General features: G+C 38.5%; 1 protein-coding gene across 1 annotated transcript in view; it reads left to right on the top strand.

The window, feature by feature from the left end:
- Window positions 1-21246, top strand: part of WWC2 (WW and C2 domain containing 2) — a 63428-nt gene that overhangs the window by 3738 nt on the left and 38444 nt on the right. Inside the window, exons 2-7 of the mRNA XM_009707027.1 lie at window positions 10042-10245; window positions 11239-11315; window positions 15672-15751; window positions 19145-19274; window positions 19931-20077; window positions 21055-21128. Coding sequence (XP_009705329.1) covers window positions 10095-10245; window positions 11239-11315; window positions 15672-15751; window positions 19145-19274; window positions 19931-20077; window positions 21055-21128 — 659 coding nt within the window. The 5' untranslated portion in view covers window positions 10042-10094. The remainder of the gene's footprint in view (window positions 1-10041; window positions 10246-11238; window positions 11316-15671; window positions 15752-19144; window positions 19275-19930; window positions 20078-21054; window positions 21129-21246) is intronic.

Genomic DNA, 21246 nt, shown 5'->3' on the forward strand with positions numbered 1-21246 from the left:
GTTTTTTTTTTTTTCAAATACAGTTTGGGGTTTTTTTCTAGCTCTTACTGATTGCCTTAGAGCTTACTCATGATCCTTTTGGATGATGTAACCCACTTTGAGAAAGACTGACTGAGGTCATTACTTTATGAATATATTACCCCAATTAGGAGTTTTAATGTGATGCTTTCAGCTTCAAGGGAGACCAGATTACAGGCCATCTGGCAAGGCAGAACATGCATATGATGTGGGTAGCTAATACCTTAAGAACCTAAATGCTTACCCTGTGGTTCTGTAGCGCCCTTTGTTAGAGGGATAACTGAAGGGATATTATTCCATGTTCAGGGACTGTGGAGTCCCTTTCGTGCAGGATCCTTCTTACTGTGGTTTGGGAGAGTCGAAAGATATTTTTTTTTTTAGCTTATGCTGTTCACTCTTATAATCATTATTGTATATATGTGCTTGTGTTTTCCTCTACTTCAGCTGTCTAATTTGCTAACATTTACTAATTTTGCTAAATAACATGGTTAGGAACTCAAGGCAATACCAAAAACAACACGAACCTATTACCCCACTTTATTTCCTATATCTACAGGCAAAGTCATCACCTTCACATTTTTCCAATTCTTCAGCAGGGTTTTTAACATCAGGCATTAAGTGGCTGAGGTGCAAACATTTATGCTCTTAGAGATTGAATTTGCAAACACTTTTAAGCTGATATAATCTCTGAAAGAATTGGTCCTGCTCTGTTGCTACCTCTGGCCTTTTGTTCTGTCCCTGCAATGTTTTTTGCTTATACTGGCATGAACATTTGCATGGCCAGACAGTGAATCAGATCAGGGAGCTGATTCGAGTTGAAACTAATCCGGTATGAAAAAAAGAGTTGCTATTTGTTCTCCTTTCCACACCCCTATTTGTGCAAGCAAGAGAGGGAAGGTGACCTGAGGATATGAATGAACAGTCAGGTGGAAGAGACAGGGGACTGCTGCTTTTCATGGTGGCACTGGTTAAAGGTATTTTGAAATGACATCCTTGAACTTTCATCTGTTCCGTGCCCTGTGCAGGCTTGCCAGGAAGCTGTTTTGACTCTGAGGCTGTGATTGCCAGGTGCACTTCTCGGACGGCGGTGACAACTGAAGTAGCAGTCGTTGCTTGCTCTGATTCCTGCCCTCACATTGTGTCAGTGTGAGGATGTGTAGTAAACACGGACAACAGGGAAGCACTCTGCTTCCTGAGGTGTGTGAGTTGTCGTTCCCCACCTCCTCTTCCTTCCCCCAACTGCTCAGGTTTTCTGATCTGGATCGTCGCATGGGATGTGTGTAGATGAACAGCTGTGGAGGTAATGGGAGCAAGAAAGAGAAACTTCTACTTCTGGCTTGACATGAGTAGCCTGAGGAAATCCTGGCCTGGGACAAGTTCTGCCTTGCCTTCAGCACCCTACATATTCCTAAATAACTTATCCTCTTTACTTCTAGTTCTTATTTTCAGGCTTAGGAGTAACCAGGCAAGTGGTTGTTTTCTTCATTGCATTGGTCTAGTTAAACTCTAAAATATGCACTCTACTGTTAGTAATGTGGCAAAGGTAACAGAAAGGAACTGAATGACAGTATTTAAAAGATAAGGATGGGAAAGAATAGCTACTCCTAGCCCAGCAGTATTTCAGACCATCACATCGCTTTCTTTTTGCCACTCTGTACTTTGTATTCAATATGATGGGTTTTCTCCCTGCCCTCCACTCCAAGCACTTTCCTTCAAAACAGAGTTGAACATCTACCTTCTCTGCTTCTGCAGCTCCTCCCTACTTAGTTTTAATTGTCCACTTTGGAAGCCTGAAGGCACCTTTCCCAGAGACTGCTTTCTACCACTGTTTCATCCACAAAGAAAAAAGAAAATTGAGTCAGAATGATGCTAAAAGATCAGGAAGGATAGAGGTGGAGGGATTTGTGTCTGCTTAGCTCAAGAATAGAATTCATTGTAGGTCCCTGTTTGCCGACTTGGTTTCCTTCCTTCTTAAAATTTCAAAGCCTAGCTATTTACCTACACTGCTTGACACTTATAACACAATATTTTAACTACAGATACTCTATTTCTTGTTGTAATCTTAAAGGCTTTCATGGCAGTTTACGTCTGTGCAACTGGTTTATCTAACACAGGGATTTTTGTGGATAGACTGACTCTTCTCTGCTCCAGCCTGAGACTCCAGTACATCTGCATCTATGAAAGTATGCCAGACTCTATTTTCAGACAAGGAAGAAATCTGAAAATCCCGCCATGAGTCTGCAATTACCATTAGCTTGAGGGGGTCGAATTGGTGTATCATGATCATAAATGTGCACTGTTTGTTCCACGACCTGTCACTGTCTTCTAAGCAAGTGGTAACAGGCAGGCATTTGGGAAACTGTTGTGAAGACTCTTTACTGTCAGCAAACACACATGGTGAAAACCCAAGTGCAGTATATCTTATTTTGAATCTTACGTATAGGTAAGTATCTTCTCTGCGCACTGGCTATCGGAAGGAATTAGAATAATCTGGTGCATGCTGGCTACAGAAGGAGGGCTCGAGCAATGAAGGCTCTGGATTAAAGATGATTTTAGCTGCTGACTTTTATGTAAAGATCATACTTGGATGTTTTTCTTATGTCTTAGTTCTGATAGCATAGCAGTAGAACATTTACCTACTTAGTGGATAATGTAGAGCAAAATGCTCAGAGTTTCTACTACATTTGACGCTGAGATACATGAGCATATGCTACTCAATATCTGGAGGAAACTAATGTGCCATAAGGATAACGTGTTCAATATTTCTTTGTAAAAATCTCTGAATAAATATTTCTTGGAAATCTGCTCATGCTTGCACAGTATAACTGGAAAATGTTCTCATTTTCTCTCATTACTCAAATTCAAGCACAGAATTATTTTATGGAAAGTGAAGAAGGTGTCTGGAAGAGAGGAGGCATTTTTTTCTGTGTAAGTTCTATGGCAGGAAACAAACTGTAGAGAGCTCAGTTCAGAGCATACTGTGAATAACCTAATTTTCTTCCGTGTCTCTCTTTAGAACCCATATTCCATCTTACTGTGTGGTAGAATGTGATTTTCTCTGAGTATCCAGCAACGTGTTAGATAACTTTTAAGACACTCTATATGTCATCTTGTTGGGCTGCACGGTCTTACTGAAACTGCTGTCTCTGTAATGTGCTATTATTTATTTTTACGTACCTATTGAATAAATATATCAGTGTGAAATGATATTTCTTTGTGAATTCTTCCTGAAATTTTTGGGTACAAATTGCTTTTCTTGTTTGAATTGTAAGTATTTTAAAAAGGGGGGGAAGGGGGGAGGAATAAGGAAAAAAAAAAAATGCATTCAGAAAGCCTCTGGTATGTAAACAATAAAGTGCATTCCTAAGCCAGTCCGGTAACACTTGGTTGTTCTCCCTGAAACTAGTGCTAGTGCATTTGCTCCTTTGCTGTTGCTTAAGACTTGCATCTTGGTTGCCTGCAGTATTTACTATGCCAGTTGAAGTACAATGAAGTACTATTTGCACTCTTTTTTTTTTTTTTCCTAAGTATATTTTTGTCTGATTTCAGGCAAAAGTACTGGAGATTTGAAAGCCAGTTTGTTTATCAAGAAACGTCGGATATACTTGTAGAATAAACATATCCATAGTGATTACGTCATGTTGTTGATAAAATTGCCTTCACCACCCACCACTAGCTAATTTGTATTATCCTGTGATGGTTGATATCAGACACTGTTTTTCTTCCTCTGATGTTCCATGTCAGAGGGTGGTTGTTGATTTTGTTTGTGCCATCTTGAGATATTTTTGCGTGAGATACCATTGAAATCTTGATTCTCCCTTGCTGCAGCTGGCCCCAGTTTGGCTTGCCTGCAACCCCTTTCCAGCATGTGGTAGGCTGCTTTCCAGGTATCCCCTCCTTCTCAAACCACCTCTGTGGAGTAGGATGTAATCCTACCACTGCAAAGGCATTGGGGGCTGTTCAGAAACCAATCTGGATTTAGCTTGTGCACTTTCTTCAGCAGAAGCATCAGTGATGAGGAATCCTGAATGTACTCAACTATTGGGTTCGGGGTTTGGAGGCCTGTGTTACTCTCTTGAAGGCAGGGTTCTGTTTGGTTGGAGGTAGTAGTCCTGCAATTATTATGCAAGATAACCAGAGATGTCAGGTGTAATGGAGTTACCTTTTCATCGCTTACTATTTCAGGCAGAGAAATTGCCACCCTGACACAGAGTGTCAAGCTGAGGCGCTAGTGCAGCAGAGAGCACAGCCAGCTGTGTGCGGCACACTTCTGCATCTGTCAGAACCACCCTCTTTTCAGGGCTCAGCAACTGCAGTTTTGCCACCTCTTGTCTTTATAGTAGCCCTGGTTTCCAGGTCTGGAAACTTTTCTGTAAGTTAGTATATGAGGGAGAAGGTGCATGGTATTTGATGAGTAGATCCATACTTAAGATTCTAATGGATGACTGGATCCCTAAGTAGGCTTGCTGTTGCCAAAAAAGGGATGGCTGGTTCCTTCCCCAGCTGGGTTGTTCTTCCTCCTCTATACTGGCTCATTAGACCTTTGGTAACATGGCACAACTCACCTAACCTGCCAGAACACGATGTAACTGCTTTCATGTTATCTTTTGGAGCCAGTGAGTGTTTGATTGGGTTTAGTGCATCAAATAGGCTTTGTGCTGTGGAAAAGAGAACATGTGAATGTGTAATGTTGGGGAGTGTGGGTTGAGGCGACATGGTGGAAACCATCACTGCCAAAAAGGAGGGCTATTACAGCAGCTCCAGCTGTGACACACGACTCCCCTCTGCTCTCCTCCCTACAGATCTTAAGTCTCTGGTCCTCATTTCTAGCCAGGTCAACTAGTTTCCCTTGGAATAGTCTCTCTTCTGGATGGTGATTCTGCTATATTTACAAACTGGAATAATATGGACATGTGTTTAAACAGACAAGAGTTCCATCTTCAGGATGAAAAGTATAATGTCACTATTTTGTCTCTTCCTATGTATGTATCCTTCTCAAGTAGCAATCTGGCATCTCCAGCATTTTTTTTAGTGGGACCCCTTGAGAGTACTTGTTCTCTGTGTTGCCTAAATGCAACGTGTCTGACTGAACACAGCTTACATGTGGGTCATTCTAGAGCCAATCGAGGCTATTATTTTGTTTGGCAAGGGGAGATGTTGGAAAACTATTGCTTCCACATATTGTTAATCCTGTAGTAAAATGTCCAATTCTCTCATGTCTAGCAGTAGGGCGTCAGGGAGCCATTCCCTTCCCTGTGGGATTTTCTAGTGGGATTTTAATTTCATGTCCTTTAGGGAAATACGATCTACTGCTGATAAGGTAATAGTTTCCTTCTGTTCGAGTAGACTGTAAAAATTTGGCAGCGCTTCTTGGTAGCAGACAGGAATTTAGTATATGAAAATATCTCATTTAAAAAAATGGCATGCCTGACTATCGCCTATATCCTGTGTATAATATATATCTTACGTATAGTGACACAGAGCATGCATAACATTGCTGCCCTTGAAGCAAGTCCTAGCTAAAAAAAATAAAACTTTCGCCAGGCATAAAGTCAGTCCTGGCATTTTGGTTTTGAATTACTGTTTGACCCAAATTTTTTGTGTGTTTAAGTGCAGCATCAAACCTTGCTGGCAATGAGCCAGGAAGAGTGTATTTCATGAATAGCAGCATGATTAAACCCAGCACAGCTTCCTCTTCTGTGTTACAGGGCTGGGATCATTTCAGCCCAGAGGAACATCCTTGGGTGGAGCGTGCCATCCTGCCGCTTGTGCGGTTCCGCTGGGCGAGACCACAAGTGTTTTCTGTCTCGCAGAGTTTCCCTCGTCAGTGGGGGTAGTCACTCAGATCTTTAAAAATAGGAGGAAATAAATTGCTTGTTTATAATTTTTTAGAAATTTATTAACTACGCACTTGCAGTAATGGGTTTAAAGTTAAATTAACTGGTTTTAAATCAAGATCTCTTAATAGAATTGAGTAATTTTGGTTTGCAAGTGGCTTTGCCAAATGACGCTAAAACCAAGTCAAGTTAGGAATGTGCAACCTGATTATTAGGCACGCCGCCACCCTCCTCGTTCTGTTACTATGGATCATTATTTTGCGTTGTGATTGACCAGAGGAAGTTCATATATAAAGATTTTTTTTTTTAATCTATGCAGTGCTCTTGATAGAGCCTGACGTACAACTCTTAGTTGTTTAAAGATCCATTTTAAGGAGATTTCTTTAGTTCATATCTAAGTTTATGCCACGGAAAATGGTAGCCAGTATATCTTCCTCATTTTCTCTACAAGAAGCAGCTGAACTCTTGGATTTAACTATCTGGTGATGCAGAAAGTGTGAGAGGGGTCGTGCCCAGGGGGATGCTTTGTTTGTTCTCCACTGCTGATGATTGAAGTCCAGTTAGCATTTTCTAGAACAGATGCAACCCTACGGATCTGTCCAGTGTTCATAACCAGTGCTTATTCTTCACCTGAGCACCAGCAATAACATCTCCCTGTCTGTCTAGCTAGCAACCTGCTTGTTGCATGATTTGTACCTGCTGCAGATACGGTTGTAAGGCATCCTGTTGCAGTCACCAGTGGAAACATTTATCTGCCCTAAAAAAAGGAATGAGATCTCCCAAGTTCATTTTACATCAGCTGTTGAATAATAAGGGTAGGGAAATGTTTGGACATTCTTTGTGGTTTAAATCTCACTCTGGTTTAAGCATGAAGGTCTTCACATCTCATTTTGAAATGTTCAGCAAGCTGTTCCCTCAACGACACGCATGTAACTGTCCCAATAATATTCTTATGTGTACAAGTTTAACCTTAAGAGCAGGTGCTTAAAACATTCTCATCCAAGGAAAAAAAATCCTTATCTTTGTGAGGCTCTGCTCTGAGAAGTATAAATACTTGTTTTTGAAAGAACTCTGCTTTTAAAAAAAATTTATTTGCTCTTGGAAGGTACCTGTGTTCAAATGAACACACTTCTCAAAATGCAGCACTAAACCACCAGAAATATTGTCCATAGTTCTGTCTTTGCTGTTTTTCTCTGTGGGCTAAACCTACTGATTAAAATGGAGACAACTGAAAATTATAGATGAACAAGCATATGGTGCTGCTGCACAGGCACACGTTTATATATAGATATCAACAACTTGCCAAACAAGTGATATCCTTATTTGGGTTTTCCACTTCATAATATTTAAGAAGAAATAGAGTGAAAAATACTCCAGAGCCTTCTCTGCTTGATGAAAGTTGAGTAACAGTTCTGGGATAGTCATTCCAGTGCTGCTTTGTTTTTTCCAGGAATATGTATTGTCCTGACTGAGCGTTCGTTCTGGAATAAAATGCATGCAGATAGAATTGGCTGAGAATAAGTTGACCAGTCAATGTACCTACGCAGGCAAATGCTGAAACCTCAGTATGCTGAAGTTACATTGTGTAATTTTTAAAATGCAAGGTCACCTTTAACTCGTTTATGACTATCAGTATAAAAGATGTTAGCTCATATAATCATAGTATTGTTTTGCACACGCAGCTTGGACAGACAAAAAGGAAACGTTTGATTGCATTTGTCAGCAATACGAAATAATCTGCTTTGTTGATCAGCTTTGTCCTTCTCTTGCAGTCACAAGGACAGGGCATCTGTAGGCCACGTTTTAGAACTCTGCAGGCTACATTTGGTCTTTGGGCTGCATGTTGAGCAATCCTCACTTAAAACCTACAAGGCAATTACCTACAACATGCTCGAAGATGAGATCTTCCAATCTTGTCAGATTATTCGGTGGCTGCTGGTTGCACTCTTAGAACACAATCACATCATTACATTCTTCTAAAAACCCAACATAACTGCATTTATCCTATTTGATCATTGACCCATGAGAATCCTGCTTCATGCTCTTCATCCTGCTTCACAAAAAAGGACAGCTCTGGAAACCAGCACTTCTTATCTTGTGTAAATAACTGTGAGTGTGGAGGTGTGTTAAAGCACAACAGCAGTAAGTGGCCACAGATAGGGACATGTGTTGACCGTTTAGGAGAGAAAAGGTATCGATTTGCTGCTTTGTATGCCTGATATCTTTGTGGAAAAGAGCAGGTGGTTCTAAACATGAATATATGTGTGCGTGTCTGTCCATAGCTATAGTTAGTTTTTTGGAGAGCGTTCCTGTTGAGGTTATTGGAAAACCGACTGTGTGCAAAGCTTCTCTGCTTTAATCTTTTATGCACACGCTTGGGTTTATGTGATTTATAATCTCTACACATCCATTGCGTATGTCTAAGAAATACCTTTCCCAAGCAAAAATACAAAAGCTTGTCATGTTTGTAAATGGTGATGGGGGCGTGTATGTGTAATTATTTGTTTGTTTTTAAAAGCATCAGTAGTTCCATAGACATTGTCAGCTTAGGATTCTACAGGGTTGGTTTTATGTGATGTTTCTTTTTATTTGCATGTCTCTTTGATTGAAGTGATATTAACATCAAAAAAGGCTTTTGAAAAAGTGGTAGTTAATCAACATGGGAAACTGTTATTAACCAGAACCTGTCCTTATCAGCTTTTGCTGTTACAAAATCTGTTTTCATATATGAAGTTAAGAGTGCCTTCTCCCCAAGAGTGCTCTTCAGCTACAGTTTACAGCAACCATATTGCTTCTGCAGTGGTTTTTTTTTCCCGCTCATGTCTTCAGCCACATGTTCCCATTTCCCCCCCCCCCCCAGTTCTCACAGTAAGGCAATTCAGAGAACTGAAGTGGCAGAAATCTAATCCAGAGAATAAACTTCCCTCCTCCTTTTTGCAGAAAACCTCTGAATACTTTGCACTTAAATACTTTGGTACTGAATGGTACTTTTTATCTGTATAGTTATATGTAGATTTATAGTATGGAACTTACAAAGAAAATACAGTGTGGTGCACGTTTGCATTTAGATTTCAAACTTTTCATGGCTATGTCTTATGAGAATAAAGTTGTACCAAGTACAAAAACAAAGGAAGATTATTCATTGTACAGCTTCAAAAAGTGCTGAACTAAGTCAGGAAATACTAATGATAAGATTGACCTGCAGCCTTAAGTCTTCCTCTTTGCATGTTTACATTTTAAAAAATAAAAATCTTAAAACTTAGCATTAGATTGATCTCATCACATACTTCCTTAATAGGTACCACTGTTATGTCTTATCCTCTTGTCTGTGCATTCTATGCAAGTGTGTCTTCTGTGTGGCTGCTGGAGTCAAAATGGTTGACCTGAAGCCCTTTGTGAATTAAGGACCTGTTCCAGCCTACTCCTTTATATTACCTGGGTAGTCAGTGGAAAGATGTAGACACCTCAGAAGGGCAGTTTGGTCCCATGTATCTTGGGCACCTGTTTTTGATGGAGTGAAGTGGCCCCTGGGGATGGCCCTCTCTGTCTATTGACCATAAAAGAAAGTTGTGTCTCGGATCAGGTGCCTAGCAGGGATAGAGAATAGAGTTAGGTGAGATAATCTGGAGAGTTAATGATCTGTTAGTTCAGTTACAGGGGAAAAGATAAAACTGTTTTCGTAGAGGGAAAGGAGAGACATAACCACTATAAAACATGAATAACATATGGCTGTAAAAATTAATGAAGTGGGAAGGAGAGTGGTTGAAAAAAAAGTAGTAACTAAGATTACTTTTTGTTTTTGTTCAGAAATGCATTCGATTTTAAGATGCCATTGAAAGACTTTATTGATCCCATTATTTTCAAATACTCTGATGCAAAAAATAAGTTTTTTCTTGAGTTTTAGGATGTTACTAATTAAAGGTTGAAGATGTGGGAATGATCTACATAAGCGTTTACCTCTTGCACCCTAATTCCTAATTTTGCAATTGATCTCTTAAGTACTGTTTCTTACACACTCCATTGTGGCAAAGAAAAACTTAAATAAAATTGAGCATCTGCTTAGTAACCAAAGGCAAGCTGTGGTTTAGACTTCTATAACTGTGGATCACAAGCAAAGAAACAATTTAGTTGTCAATGAATTTCAGCAGAGGTCTCTTTAAATCCTTTTTTTTTTTCTCTTATAAAGAAACAACACAAATAGAAGATCCCAGGAAACAATGGAGGCAAGAACAAGAGAGAATGTTAAAAGATTATCTTACCATAGCCCAGGATGCTCTCAGTACTCAGAAAGAGCTGTACCAGGTGAAAGAACAGAGGCTAGCACTTGCACTGGATGAGTATGTACGGTTGAATGATGCCTACAAAGAAAAATCAAGCTCTCGTACAAGCTGTAAGTACAGTAGAGAATACAATGTAACTTCTTTGATCTGTGCCTTGCAGGGGATCCTGTTTCTCTTTAGGGTGAGTTTTCAAGGTTTGCTGTGAACACCTTGTACTCTTGCTTTTTTAGAGAGAGCATCCCTACTTTTTTCTTTTATTTATTTAATATAAAGATATTCTGCTGGAGAGAACCCTCTTCTCTCTGATACAATTGAACTCCTTTGAACCGTGGTTTAGAGCAGTTGGCTCTGAAATCTATTTTGTCATGCAGTTTGTCAGAACAAAATTCTGCCAAATGTAGGTTCAAAGTAAATAGGATCTCTTGCACTTCATGCCTGCATACTGAAATGACCCTACTGTGTTGACAGGTGTCTGCAGTAGACCAAGAAAGGGAATTTGTTACTGCTTTATAAGAATAGCATACAATAATTTTGTACCCTATGTGCTGTCATCAGGGGTGAAGTTAGAGATACATGTTACAATGTTGGGCAAGGAATTGCATGTGGTGAAGTGCTGTCAGAGGCCTGCTGTTGGGCAGGCATCTCTCTTATAAATAGCGTGATAAAAGTAACGTGTACAGTTGCGGAAGAACTGAGTGGCAGACCTCTGAGGCTTCTGCATAAATCTTCTTCTGCTTTCCAGAAATCTCCATAGAAATTAGAACTTCCAGGGAGAGGTGATTGCAAGATGGCTCAGCTAGAAGAATGGGAACAGAAAGCAAGGGAGAGTAAGCCAGGGAGAGTGAGGTGCTACTTTAGGATGCTGCAATAAGCAAAGGAGGAGAGGTACCAAATAGTGGTGGTGGGGAATTTCAATTATTCATTAATTATTGCCATCCCGTAGTGCTGACTACTCTATAAAAGGACTTTTTTTTTTTTTTAAGTATTACATGTTTTCCTGCACTTTGTAGTTTATTAAATCAATGTGGATTCATCAAGGAAAGGACTAATTAATGCTTTAAAAGTACTTAAATATTTGTTCTTTTATTGTATTTTTAAAAAAGTGTTCTCGGGCTCCTCATCAAGCACAAAGTATGACCCTGACATTCTGAAGGCTGAAATCTCCACTACAAGATTAAGGGTGAGAGTGCTTAACTCATACTCATTTGAATTCTGTGTGCAAAGTTTATGAGCTACCTCACAAATTTCTGTTGGCTTAAAAAAACACTTTTCAATAATGGTGTGAAACTTTGCTCTGTTTTGTCAAAGTGAAACAGTTCGGATCAAGAATGAAAGTTTGTGTTCGCATTTCGAAATTGCTAAAGAACAAAAATCCATTATTTGGTCAGCTGTGTTCAGTATGGTCACTAACAGACTCCATATAAAGTACTTTCATTCACAGGTTAGTCCCTAGGGAATTTATCTTGAATAAGGAGGAAATGGTGTGGAAGACATTTAAAATCTATATAGGGAGTTCATTTATTGAAGGTGTGGCATATAATGCTCTATGGATAGCCTAGGCTTTCTGTAGTTAGTAATGCAAAAAATTAGATCAAACCATGCAGGTTGAAAAGGCAGCACTTCACAGCATAGTCCTTCGATGAGGGCTGGAATAGAGACTCTGAGGGAGCAGAAGCAGCACAAGTGACAGCGGTTACTCAGCTCTTCCGTTGCCCCCTCCTGGTTTCTGCACAGAGCAGCACTCATAGAAGCCTCTGAGAGTAACATCCTCCTTCACCTGGAGTAAGTGTTACGATAAGGAATCTAAACAATTAATGTTTAAAAGGAACTGTGGAATAGCTCATTAAAATTTTAAAACCCAATATAAATCAGGGATGGAATACACTGTAAAACTGGTATCCAGAGGTTGCCCTCCTGACTGCTTGTACACCTGTTCATCTTTATCAATCTCAGTTTCTAGTCCCTTATCCTTTAAGGAGAAGGGAAAGTGGTTAGTGAGAGAACTTATTTCAACACTGGAGGAGGTGGGAGGAAAAATTTTATAAGTTTAGTAGGGAGAACCAACAGCAGTAAGGACCCTGTCAGGAGCAAGACTGAAAAGACAAGGCGAGAGCTTCTTTCTGAAATGAGTGGAGCAGTAACAGATGTTCCCCTTGGCAAGGGGATCACTAGTATATTTGGGAAATTAACAATGTTGCTGAGGAACAAAACACACGACCAAATTTAAATATAGTCACCTACAAGTCAAAGAGAAGATTCAGACATGTTCTCAGTTCTTCATGTTACTTAGCTCTGACCACCTCCCAGCTCAAGATGCAGAAACACTGAATCACCTCTTGGCTGTAGACCTAAAATTTGTTCACTGAGGAGAGAGGCAGAAGTTTTAATCACAGTAATTCATTTTTTTGGAGATGCTTTCCTCTCTTTGTTGTTTCTTGGAGTCAAGGAGCCTAATATCCTGCTGGTTCGCAACACCTGATATATTGGCATTGCAAAGTCCAAGTTGCATATGTGCCTAAAATAGGTGACCTGAATCTTGTCTGCAGAGTTTAGAAGGGTGCAGTCCAAGAATATCTGTATCAGCATAAAGTGTGTTGTGATCCAAAGCCACTGGATATGAAAATCATTGAGATAAGAAAAAGTGGAGCCCTGTGATGCTAGGGCTGGAAAGTGTTTTTCATGGAAGATGGTATGAGAGGTATGACTATTATCATAGTTTACCCTTCTTTGAATGTTTGAGGATGCTTGCTAATATGCCACCTTTTGGCATTTTACAGTATATGCATGCGTGGACTTAATGGGAAACAAAGTTAGTCATTAGTAGGCTGCTAGCTAGCTAGTTAAAATTTGCACATTGTTTAGTGAACTATTAGGTCAGTTGTAGTAAACTCGTTTCTCTTTCTCTTGCACTGGCAGAGGCTTACTGGTATCATCAGGTTAATGGTGGCTGGAAGGGGGAAACAGCATTCGAGGAAGTTCTGAATTGGCCTTTGGCCTTTTCCTTGTTAGCTGTGCTTAATATATGCATGTGGAGCCTTTTGGATACATGAATTGCCTATTGAGCAATAGGTCATGGAGAAAATACGACAGAAACCAGACGGTTGTTAAATGAAATAAGCAGGAGAAGAGAAACCTTTCTCACAAGATTAAAATCGAAGGATCGTGATCCTGCAGTGGACTTTGAATGGGGCCATTTGGGGTCTTAATTAGTAACCAGTTAAGATAATTCAAACAACACAAAGCATATGTGATCACAGTATGTTTTATGCATGTGCAGTGAGTAGGGGATGCACCTTTATAAATTAACAAGGCGGGAGGAGTTGTCGTCATTGTTCCATTAGTATTCGAGTGCTGGGAATAGAAGGGGCTTAGCACAGGAGCCTGCTTGAAGATGCAGTTAAAAAGAGGAAGCAAGAGGCCTGTCAGGTGACTTCAGATGATGTGCAGAAGCAGTAGGAAGGGGGTGAAGGATAAAAGAAGTGAAGAGTTGTGAAAAAGCAGGAATTATATGAAAGTTTTGAAGGAGAAGACAAGAGGCACAAGACTAGTTCAATGCAAGTATGATTTAGTAAACATAGAGTCTATATTATGATGTAGACCATGTCCTTCTAGGATAATGTGCCTAACTCACATTTCTTGATAATGAAATTATGATGAATTACAGGAGAGGACACTTAGAAGATGATCTTGAGGAAAAACGTAAAGGTTTCTGAGAGATGCACTCTTCTAAGTTGAAATCAAGTGTGCCTTCTGCTATTACTATAAATTCACATCTCTGATTTAAAAAAAAAAAAAAGTTTAGCCATTCTGTATTTCTCAGAAAAGTTGAGCCTTCTTTCATGTTTTAGACATTGCTTTACCTGGAACATAGAGGTGATATCTGGTCATTTTCTATAACCTTGATCAAAACACTTTAGAGATTATTCTTGGGGTTTTTGTGCTAGTCAGGGAAGAAATTGTTAAGGAATGCTGAATGTGTACTTAGAGACATTGTCTATCTATCATGCTAGCTATTCAGTACAGTCAAAATAAAAACAGTTTTCTGTCAAGTAAAGCAACTAGTGATGATAGCTTCCAAAAGCCTGAACTTTATCCCTTGTCTAGAGAACAGATTTTGCTCTGGAGAAAATGGAAATTGAAAGCATTTTATTTCTGTCACACAAAATTCATTATCCAGGAGTGGCAAACTTGAATGCCTAAGTATCATTCACAAACCTATACGAAGACCCCGCAAATCACTGGTTATTTTAGACATGCAAAGTATTTTAAGTCTTTTGGAAAACTACAGCAGCTGCTCGTGCTCAGTACTTTTAGTCACCTGGCATGTTGGGAATCTCACTTTTTTTTTTTCCTTTCAATTTGAAGAATAGCACTGAGTAGGAAGTCTAAGGGGTTTTGGATACAAAAAATCTTGGAGACATATTTTGAAATTAATATCAGTTAAAGTGGTCAAAATCCTTCATTTTAATATAATCCATTTTTCAAAAGAGTTGAATATCTGAGGACCTATATGAAAACAAGCAAGAATTTCACAATGGTAGGCGAGAGATGGGGACTTCAGCAGGCTTTTCCTTTTTTCACCTTACTGATTGGAAAGTTAAAACCCCTAGCAATAGCTGGCTATTATGTAGAGCCAGGAATAGATGTAGAAGTACCAAAATTGGAGACTCCACACTTCAGGGAGGCATTTCTGTCTCTGTGTATGCTGAGGATTCATTTTAATTTGTGTTAAAGTACACTCCTTTATAGGCGGTCTAGAAACTTTATTTTAGTATGTTTGGGAAGTATGGCATAAAAAAAAATTACATGGAGGATTTTTTTATTTAATCTTGATTCATAAATATTTTGTAGTGTACTCATATATGCTAACATCTGAAATAGCAATATTAAGATTAAAAAGCAATCGAGCATGCAAATTTAGGGAAAGTAGGGAATGTTTTGCCAAAGGCATTTTCTATTAAATAGACAAATATATTTGTGATCCAAATGTGTTTAGTGATTGCTGTCTTTGAATTAAATGAATGTGAATTATATATTTAGGGATCCAATGTCTGTAAAGCTTTATAAGAAAGGACGGTTCATAGTTTAAAAAAAAAAAAAAAACAACAAAAAAAAAGGAGTTCACACTTTGTCTTTTACAGTGCAAATGACTTGAGAGCTTCCTGGAATGAAAAAGTGAAAATATAATAAGCCTAGAAATAAACAGGCATGTCCCTGTAGGACAGTTGAAATGCATGCTTAACAAGTGAGAAGTAAATTACTTGTTAAAGTTCTCTCAGGTTTAATAACACAGTGTGGTATCGATACAAATAAGGAATGTGATTTAATCTGCTTGTGTACCTTTAATACTAAAGCATGTTGCCCATAGACATCAGGAAGAGAACAGATCCTTTTGTTTTTAATATGTGTCAGTAGAGCAATTTACTTTCTCTTTTTATCTCATCTGATGTAGAGAATACATTAATTGTTCAAAGCCATGTGTTACGCCATTTAACAAGAGGAAATTTCTAACTCTTGCTTTGATTTAACACACAAGGTTAAGAAGCTGAAGAGGGAACTCTCTCAGATGAAGCAAGAGCTGCTGTACAAGGAACAGGGCTTTGAAACGCTGCAACAGTGAGTAAAAGAAAATAGTTGAAACTGGCTTGACTAAGTCGCCCAATTTCTTTTTTTGACATAGAATTGAATCCATCTTATGTGAGAAAATTATTGGGGGAAAAAATGAGAATCTAATAACTCTTTTTGGTGTAGTTAGGAAATGGCAAACCTATTGGGCAAGTGTTAACATGAGAAATCTGTTCCCCTTCCTATTTTTTTTCCATGAGGTAGCTTGTGTTGCAAAGAGGCAGAAAGAAGGGCAGTAGTTAAGGGTCCCAAGGAAGAGTTTAGCTGCTTTGCGTGTCCCATTTAAAATTTATTTTTTTTTTTTTAAATTTGAAAATATTATTAAGTCTGTCTTTCCTCATTCCCCACCTCTGAGCTCAAAAGAGAGAGGAGGGTGCTGTTCTCAGAGTTATAAATGGTACACAACCCTGCAGGGTTTGAAATGAGTCACAATTTGAGGATTAGAGACCTGACTTTCTTTGTTCTAGTTGCTGGGATGCCTGGTGTCCAGAGGGCTGATGCTGAACTGGGTGAGCATTCTGAGTATTTAACCAGTTGGATTATTAGGGAATGAATTTTTTTTTCAGTCTGAGCAGTCGCTGCTGCTCCTGATTTACAAAGTTGGGCCCTAAAATACTAAACATTACTGGAACTGTCACCACAGAGAACTTTCTGCAGAGGAAACCTTGCTAACAAGTGCATTTTCTTGATTAACGTGAACAAAAATTTAATAATGCTAGATGTTTTCCATATTGTGGTATGTACCCATACATTAAGGATGCATTTGCACAGTAAAACGCTGAGCTGTGTGTTCTTAGTACACTAGTTCCAATAGCAGAAGCAATGTTGCAGCATTAATGTAATATTGTCTGGGTTCATTTACCCTTTTTCTCAGGACCTCCAGTGTACGGCAGCATACTGTCAGATAAGTAATAATCTCTATCCTGGAGATCTTGCAGAATATATAGGGAAGATGGACAAAAGGTGGGAGAGGGGAAGTGCATCTCCATCTTGCAGGTAGAGTACTAAAATGCAGAGAAGTGATTTGCAAAAGATGACAGAGCATTTGTATTTGGAGCTGAGAGATTGGAGTTCAGTTCCCACTTCTAACCAAAACAACTTGTAGGCTATTGCCTGTGTATTTTAATAGATCGGTTCTACACAGTAAGAGTTTTTTTAAGTGATAGGAAAAAAATCTGATCCAGGAAACAGCCAGTCATAATTAGAGACATGTTAAAATGGATTAAAAATGTTTTTCTGGTATGAAGAGTTTGAAGTCAATTGGGAACTGAAAATCCTCAGCACCTTAGGAGGATGCCAGTCAAGTCTCTATCCTCCTTTGTTTTGACTAAATCAGAAATGTAAGATTTGTTTGTTATTTAAATATATAAAGGCTAGCAAGGAGTGAAGGGAGAAAAGGATAGTTGTTTGAATTTATTTAACCATAAGTCAGATTTCATTTGAAGCAAAATTTAGAAGACGACAGACATATTGATTCTAAAGCTTAAGGTAGTAAAAAGTCATGCTGCTGTCCCAGGATTAAAGGTTAGCCAATCACGCTGGTTTTATTATATTAATTCAACAATGAGGTATTGTTTTAAAGCAGCTTGCTCACAAGCCATTTTGATAGGAATCCAAAGCATGTTTCAAAAACTGTCAACAGCATTCCACAGAAACACAATGGACATTTGTTTTTAAAATTCAGTCAGCCACTTTCAAACAGTACTAATCCCATTAATTTAAAACAGGATGATGGAATATCTTATATGTCAGAGATCCTTCTTGTCCATCTTAATTATACACAGAATAAAGCAGTTGCGATTTGAATGTGGCACATCATATTACTAGGCAGCATGTGGTCTATAACCCAACTGTTTGTTCCTGATCCCAATTGTTGGCATATCCTATATCTATTTGACCTTAGTAACCTGATAAGTTACCAAATATCGACTGTTGTCAGACAGTAAGTAAGTGCCTACCTATGAAAGAGTTTGAGGAACTTTCAAACTGAAACAAATATATCCTTGAACAGGAATCTGAGTACTGAATCACATAATTAATTTTCTTACACAAATGCAGTTCTAGTTTATACAAAAACTGAAATGTGGAGAAGGGAAAACAGACATGGTCACAGCTTTAAAGACTGCTTTAGAACCTGATAGCTTGGTGCACAAAACTGGAAGAAAAATAGAATACCGTTACAGGTGTTTTGTGCAAGTTGCTGTTCTTGCAGGGGATGCTCGAGATCACTTCTGATCATTAAAATGTTTGTTCATTCCTCACTCACAAAGTTAATGCCTTCCAGCAAATATGATGAGTGATGATAAAAACAGAAAACCAATTGCATAATAAAAGAATGTATTCTCTACTAAATGCATGACTTTTGTGAAGATGGCTGTTGGATTTAATTTTGTGAAGCACAGCTGCAGTCATTTCTATGTTGCTATGAAATATTCAGTTAAACTAGACATCAGAGAAATGTGTTTACAAACTGTACTTCTTGAAGTAAATATGGAAATACAAAAATTAAATATCTTTTTTATCTCTAAGTTTAGAGGCTTTTTGTTTTGTTATTTTCAAGTTGCAGTTTTTGAAATCATTGATAGCCCAGGAATTTAATAAATTATCCGATCTATGACATATGGTATTAATTATCCAGAGGTTTTGTGACTAAAGAGAGCCTGGTGACTGGCTAAGCAGAACAGCTGTTCCAGACAGTTAATGCCTAGGATTAGGGTGAACGAGAGGGAAGCTGAGACAAGAATGGTGCTGGTTATATTTCTTCTATGCAAGGCTGATTAGTACCAAGAAGCTTGCCTGTCTGCCCATGTCATGATGTGGGTCTGGGTAGAGGAATACTAAATAAATTCTGTTTCTGTAAGGATCACAAACAGTTAATAGTATGAAAGATGTACCCAAAAGCTGCTTCTGTGCTGCAGAGAGTTATGGTGGAGTTGGGAATTTTGACAGTGTGTCAGCAATAATGCTTTACTCATGGTAGCATGTGTAGGACTCTTCAGTGCTCGGTGCCCCTTATGTCTTTAAGACTGGATCAACTAAAATTGCTCATGGAGTCTCTGCATTTGGTAAGGCCCCAGTAGTTTAGCTGAGGTGGTTTTAAAGCCAACAGTAGTATTTTTTCATGAGATTTCCTGATGTCCGCAGAAGCCATTCACTGGGCACTGTGTATGTGTTAGATAGCTTGACATGTTTGCTAAGGATTAAGTAGTAAGTATTTTAATGGAGACTTCAATTTCCTTTTTCCTCTTTGCATGTCTGTTACAGGAAATGGTATCTCTTGTCTCCTTCACGTCTGTTCTCTAATTATGCTTCTGCGTGAAGCAGAACAGTGGAGGTGTTAGTATTATTTTCCGTATCTGGTATTAATATTCTCTCTTTCCACAGAATTGACCAAAAAATGTCTGGAGGCCAGAGCGGGTATGAACTGTGTGAGGCCAAAGCCATTCTGAGTGAACTGAAGTCTATCAGAAAGGCAATAAGTTCAGGGGAGAGAGAAAAACAAGATTTAATGAAGGTATTTTGAACAGTTGACGTAAGTTTTGTGTACATTTGTTTTAATATGACTCACTTTCCTGATGATAAATACTTTGCATTTTATACTTTTTAAGGGATTCTCAAAATTCTTTGAGCCAAAGTAGTATTAAGATCAATTTTCAGATGCAGAAACTGAAGCCTGTGATGTTCCTAGTTCAAAAAGCCCTCTTATGTCAGTCAGAGAATATAGATTTCTGAAATTATATGTAAGGTACAATGCATATGGTCCCTCTAAACCACAATTTAAAATATTAAGTGGACAAAATTGAGAGATGTGTTTTTGAAATGTGTGGCCATTTTCTAGATCAGTGAAAGTTTTCCAAATCTAAATTGCCCTATTTCCATTTCTGAAAGCAGATCTTTTTTTAATCAGCCAAATATTTAATCGGTTGACAAGTTAAACCAAAAATGAGAGACACAAAAGCACATGAGTAGTTTTAACGTTGTCACAGGTATTTGTCACCCTTAGTGTCACCTACCAACTGCTTGATTAAAAGGATAGTTTGCTTAATATGAAGTAAACCCAGAATTTTTAAATTGGAGTCTTATGTAAACATCTTTTGGAGATAAACTGGTACAAACACGCTAAATTGCAAAGGAACTTTAATACCACCTCCTTCTCTGTTTCCTGGACAGAGTCTTGCAAAGCTGAGAGAGAAATTCAGTCTTGACCAGACCATTGAGACATCTGAACCAGACTTGAGTTCCAGCTCTGTAAACTCCCAGCTGTGTTTTTCTAGACAAACTCTGGATACAGGGTCTCAGACTGACATTTCTGGTGAGGTGAGCTTTTTTCCATTTTGTCAAATGTAAAAGAGAAATTGAATCAGAATGCTGTGGTTAATGGAATTGGAATCAAATGGTTGTTTACTGTTGCTGATAGGTATATACGTATATATACAGGTTTGAGAGAATTACTTGGAATCAGTTATCTGATTCCCCCCCCCCCCCCTTAAATTTCAAATGAAGATTCAGATGAACTTTATACATTTGGCATGAAGTGTTTATGACAAGCTGATTTAATCAAATAGTTCCAGTACAGTGAAGATCAGCCTAAGTAGATAGTATTTTTTGGATCTGTCTGTAGGATATGTTTCACCTTACTGACTTAATTCAGTATGATGATGTTTTTAATTTTCAGAAAGAAGATCTGAGAATTTAAATGTGCAATTTCATTTTATGCAGCTGAAGAACTGTTAGTGGAACTACTTGTTCAGTGATTCATTAAAACCTTCTCTTTTTCACTGATGGTGTATTTTACATACACAGAAAGCTGTGCATAATTTTGGTACCTTCTTTGAAGTTCTGTGAGCTAAGTTTATAAAGAAGAGACTGCACAAGGTTTTCCGAAAAAAGAGCTAAGCTTGTCTATGTTTTGTAGCAAATTTATTGAAGTCTTACTTTGAAATGCACTGACTTAATTCTAAATTCTGAGTTCAGTGAGTTCAAAGTAGGAGATGAAAATTGTGGGTGCAATCACTGCAAGACTTCTTTGAAAATGTTCTTGCTTTACTGATAGAATATGGACAATTGGTAGTACAGTAGTTAAAAACAGATGAACTGGATGTGAAGAAAGCAGCACTGTTTTGTATATCTGAGTAGATTCCTAACTAGGTCTTTAACAGCAAGTGTGTGGCTGCAGGTAGGTGTCATTTTATTTTTAAGTTGTAATTTTTCTAGCCTGTACATAGATTTTGTTGATTCATTTAACAACTTTATGCAGTAATAAGGCTAATTTTTTTTTTTTTTTTCCTCAACAGGTTGGAGCAAGAAGTAGATCAAATTTAGCAGAGAAGGTCAGACTAAGCCTTCAATATGAGGAGGCAAAAAGAAGGTAATAGGGTTAGTTGCTCTGTTAAGAGACAAAGGTGTCGGCTGCCTGCAGCACTAACGTTGTACTCGCAGTGACATCTAGTGGAGGGCGCTCTGCAGGAACGGGGCGGATTCCTGCA

The sequence above is a fragment of the Cariama cristata genome, unplaced genomic scaffold (genome assembly GCF_000690535.1).
Source record: "Cariama cristata isolate BGI_N322 unplaced genomic scaffold, ASM69053v1 scaffold9599, whole genome shotgun sequence".
Taxonomy (NCBI): Eukaryota; Metazoa; Chordata; class Aves; order Cariamiformes; family Cariamidae; genus Cariama; species Cariama cristata.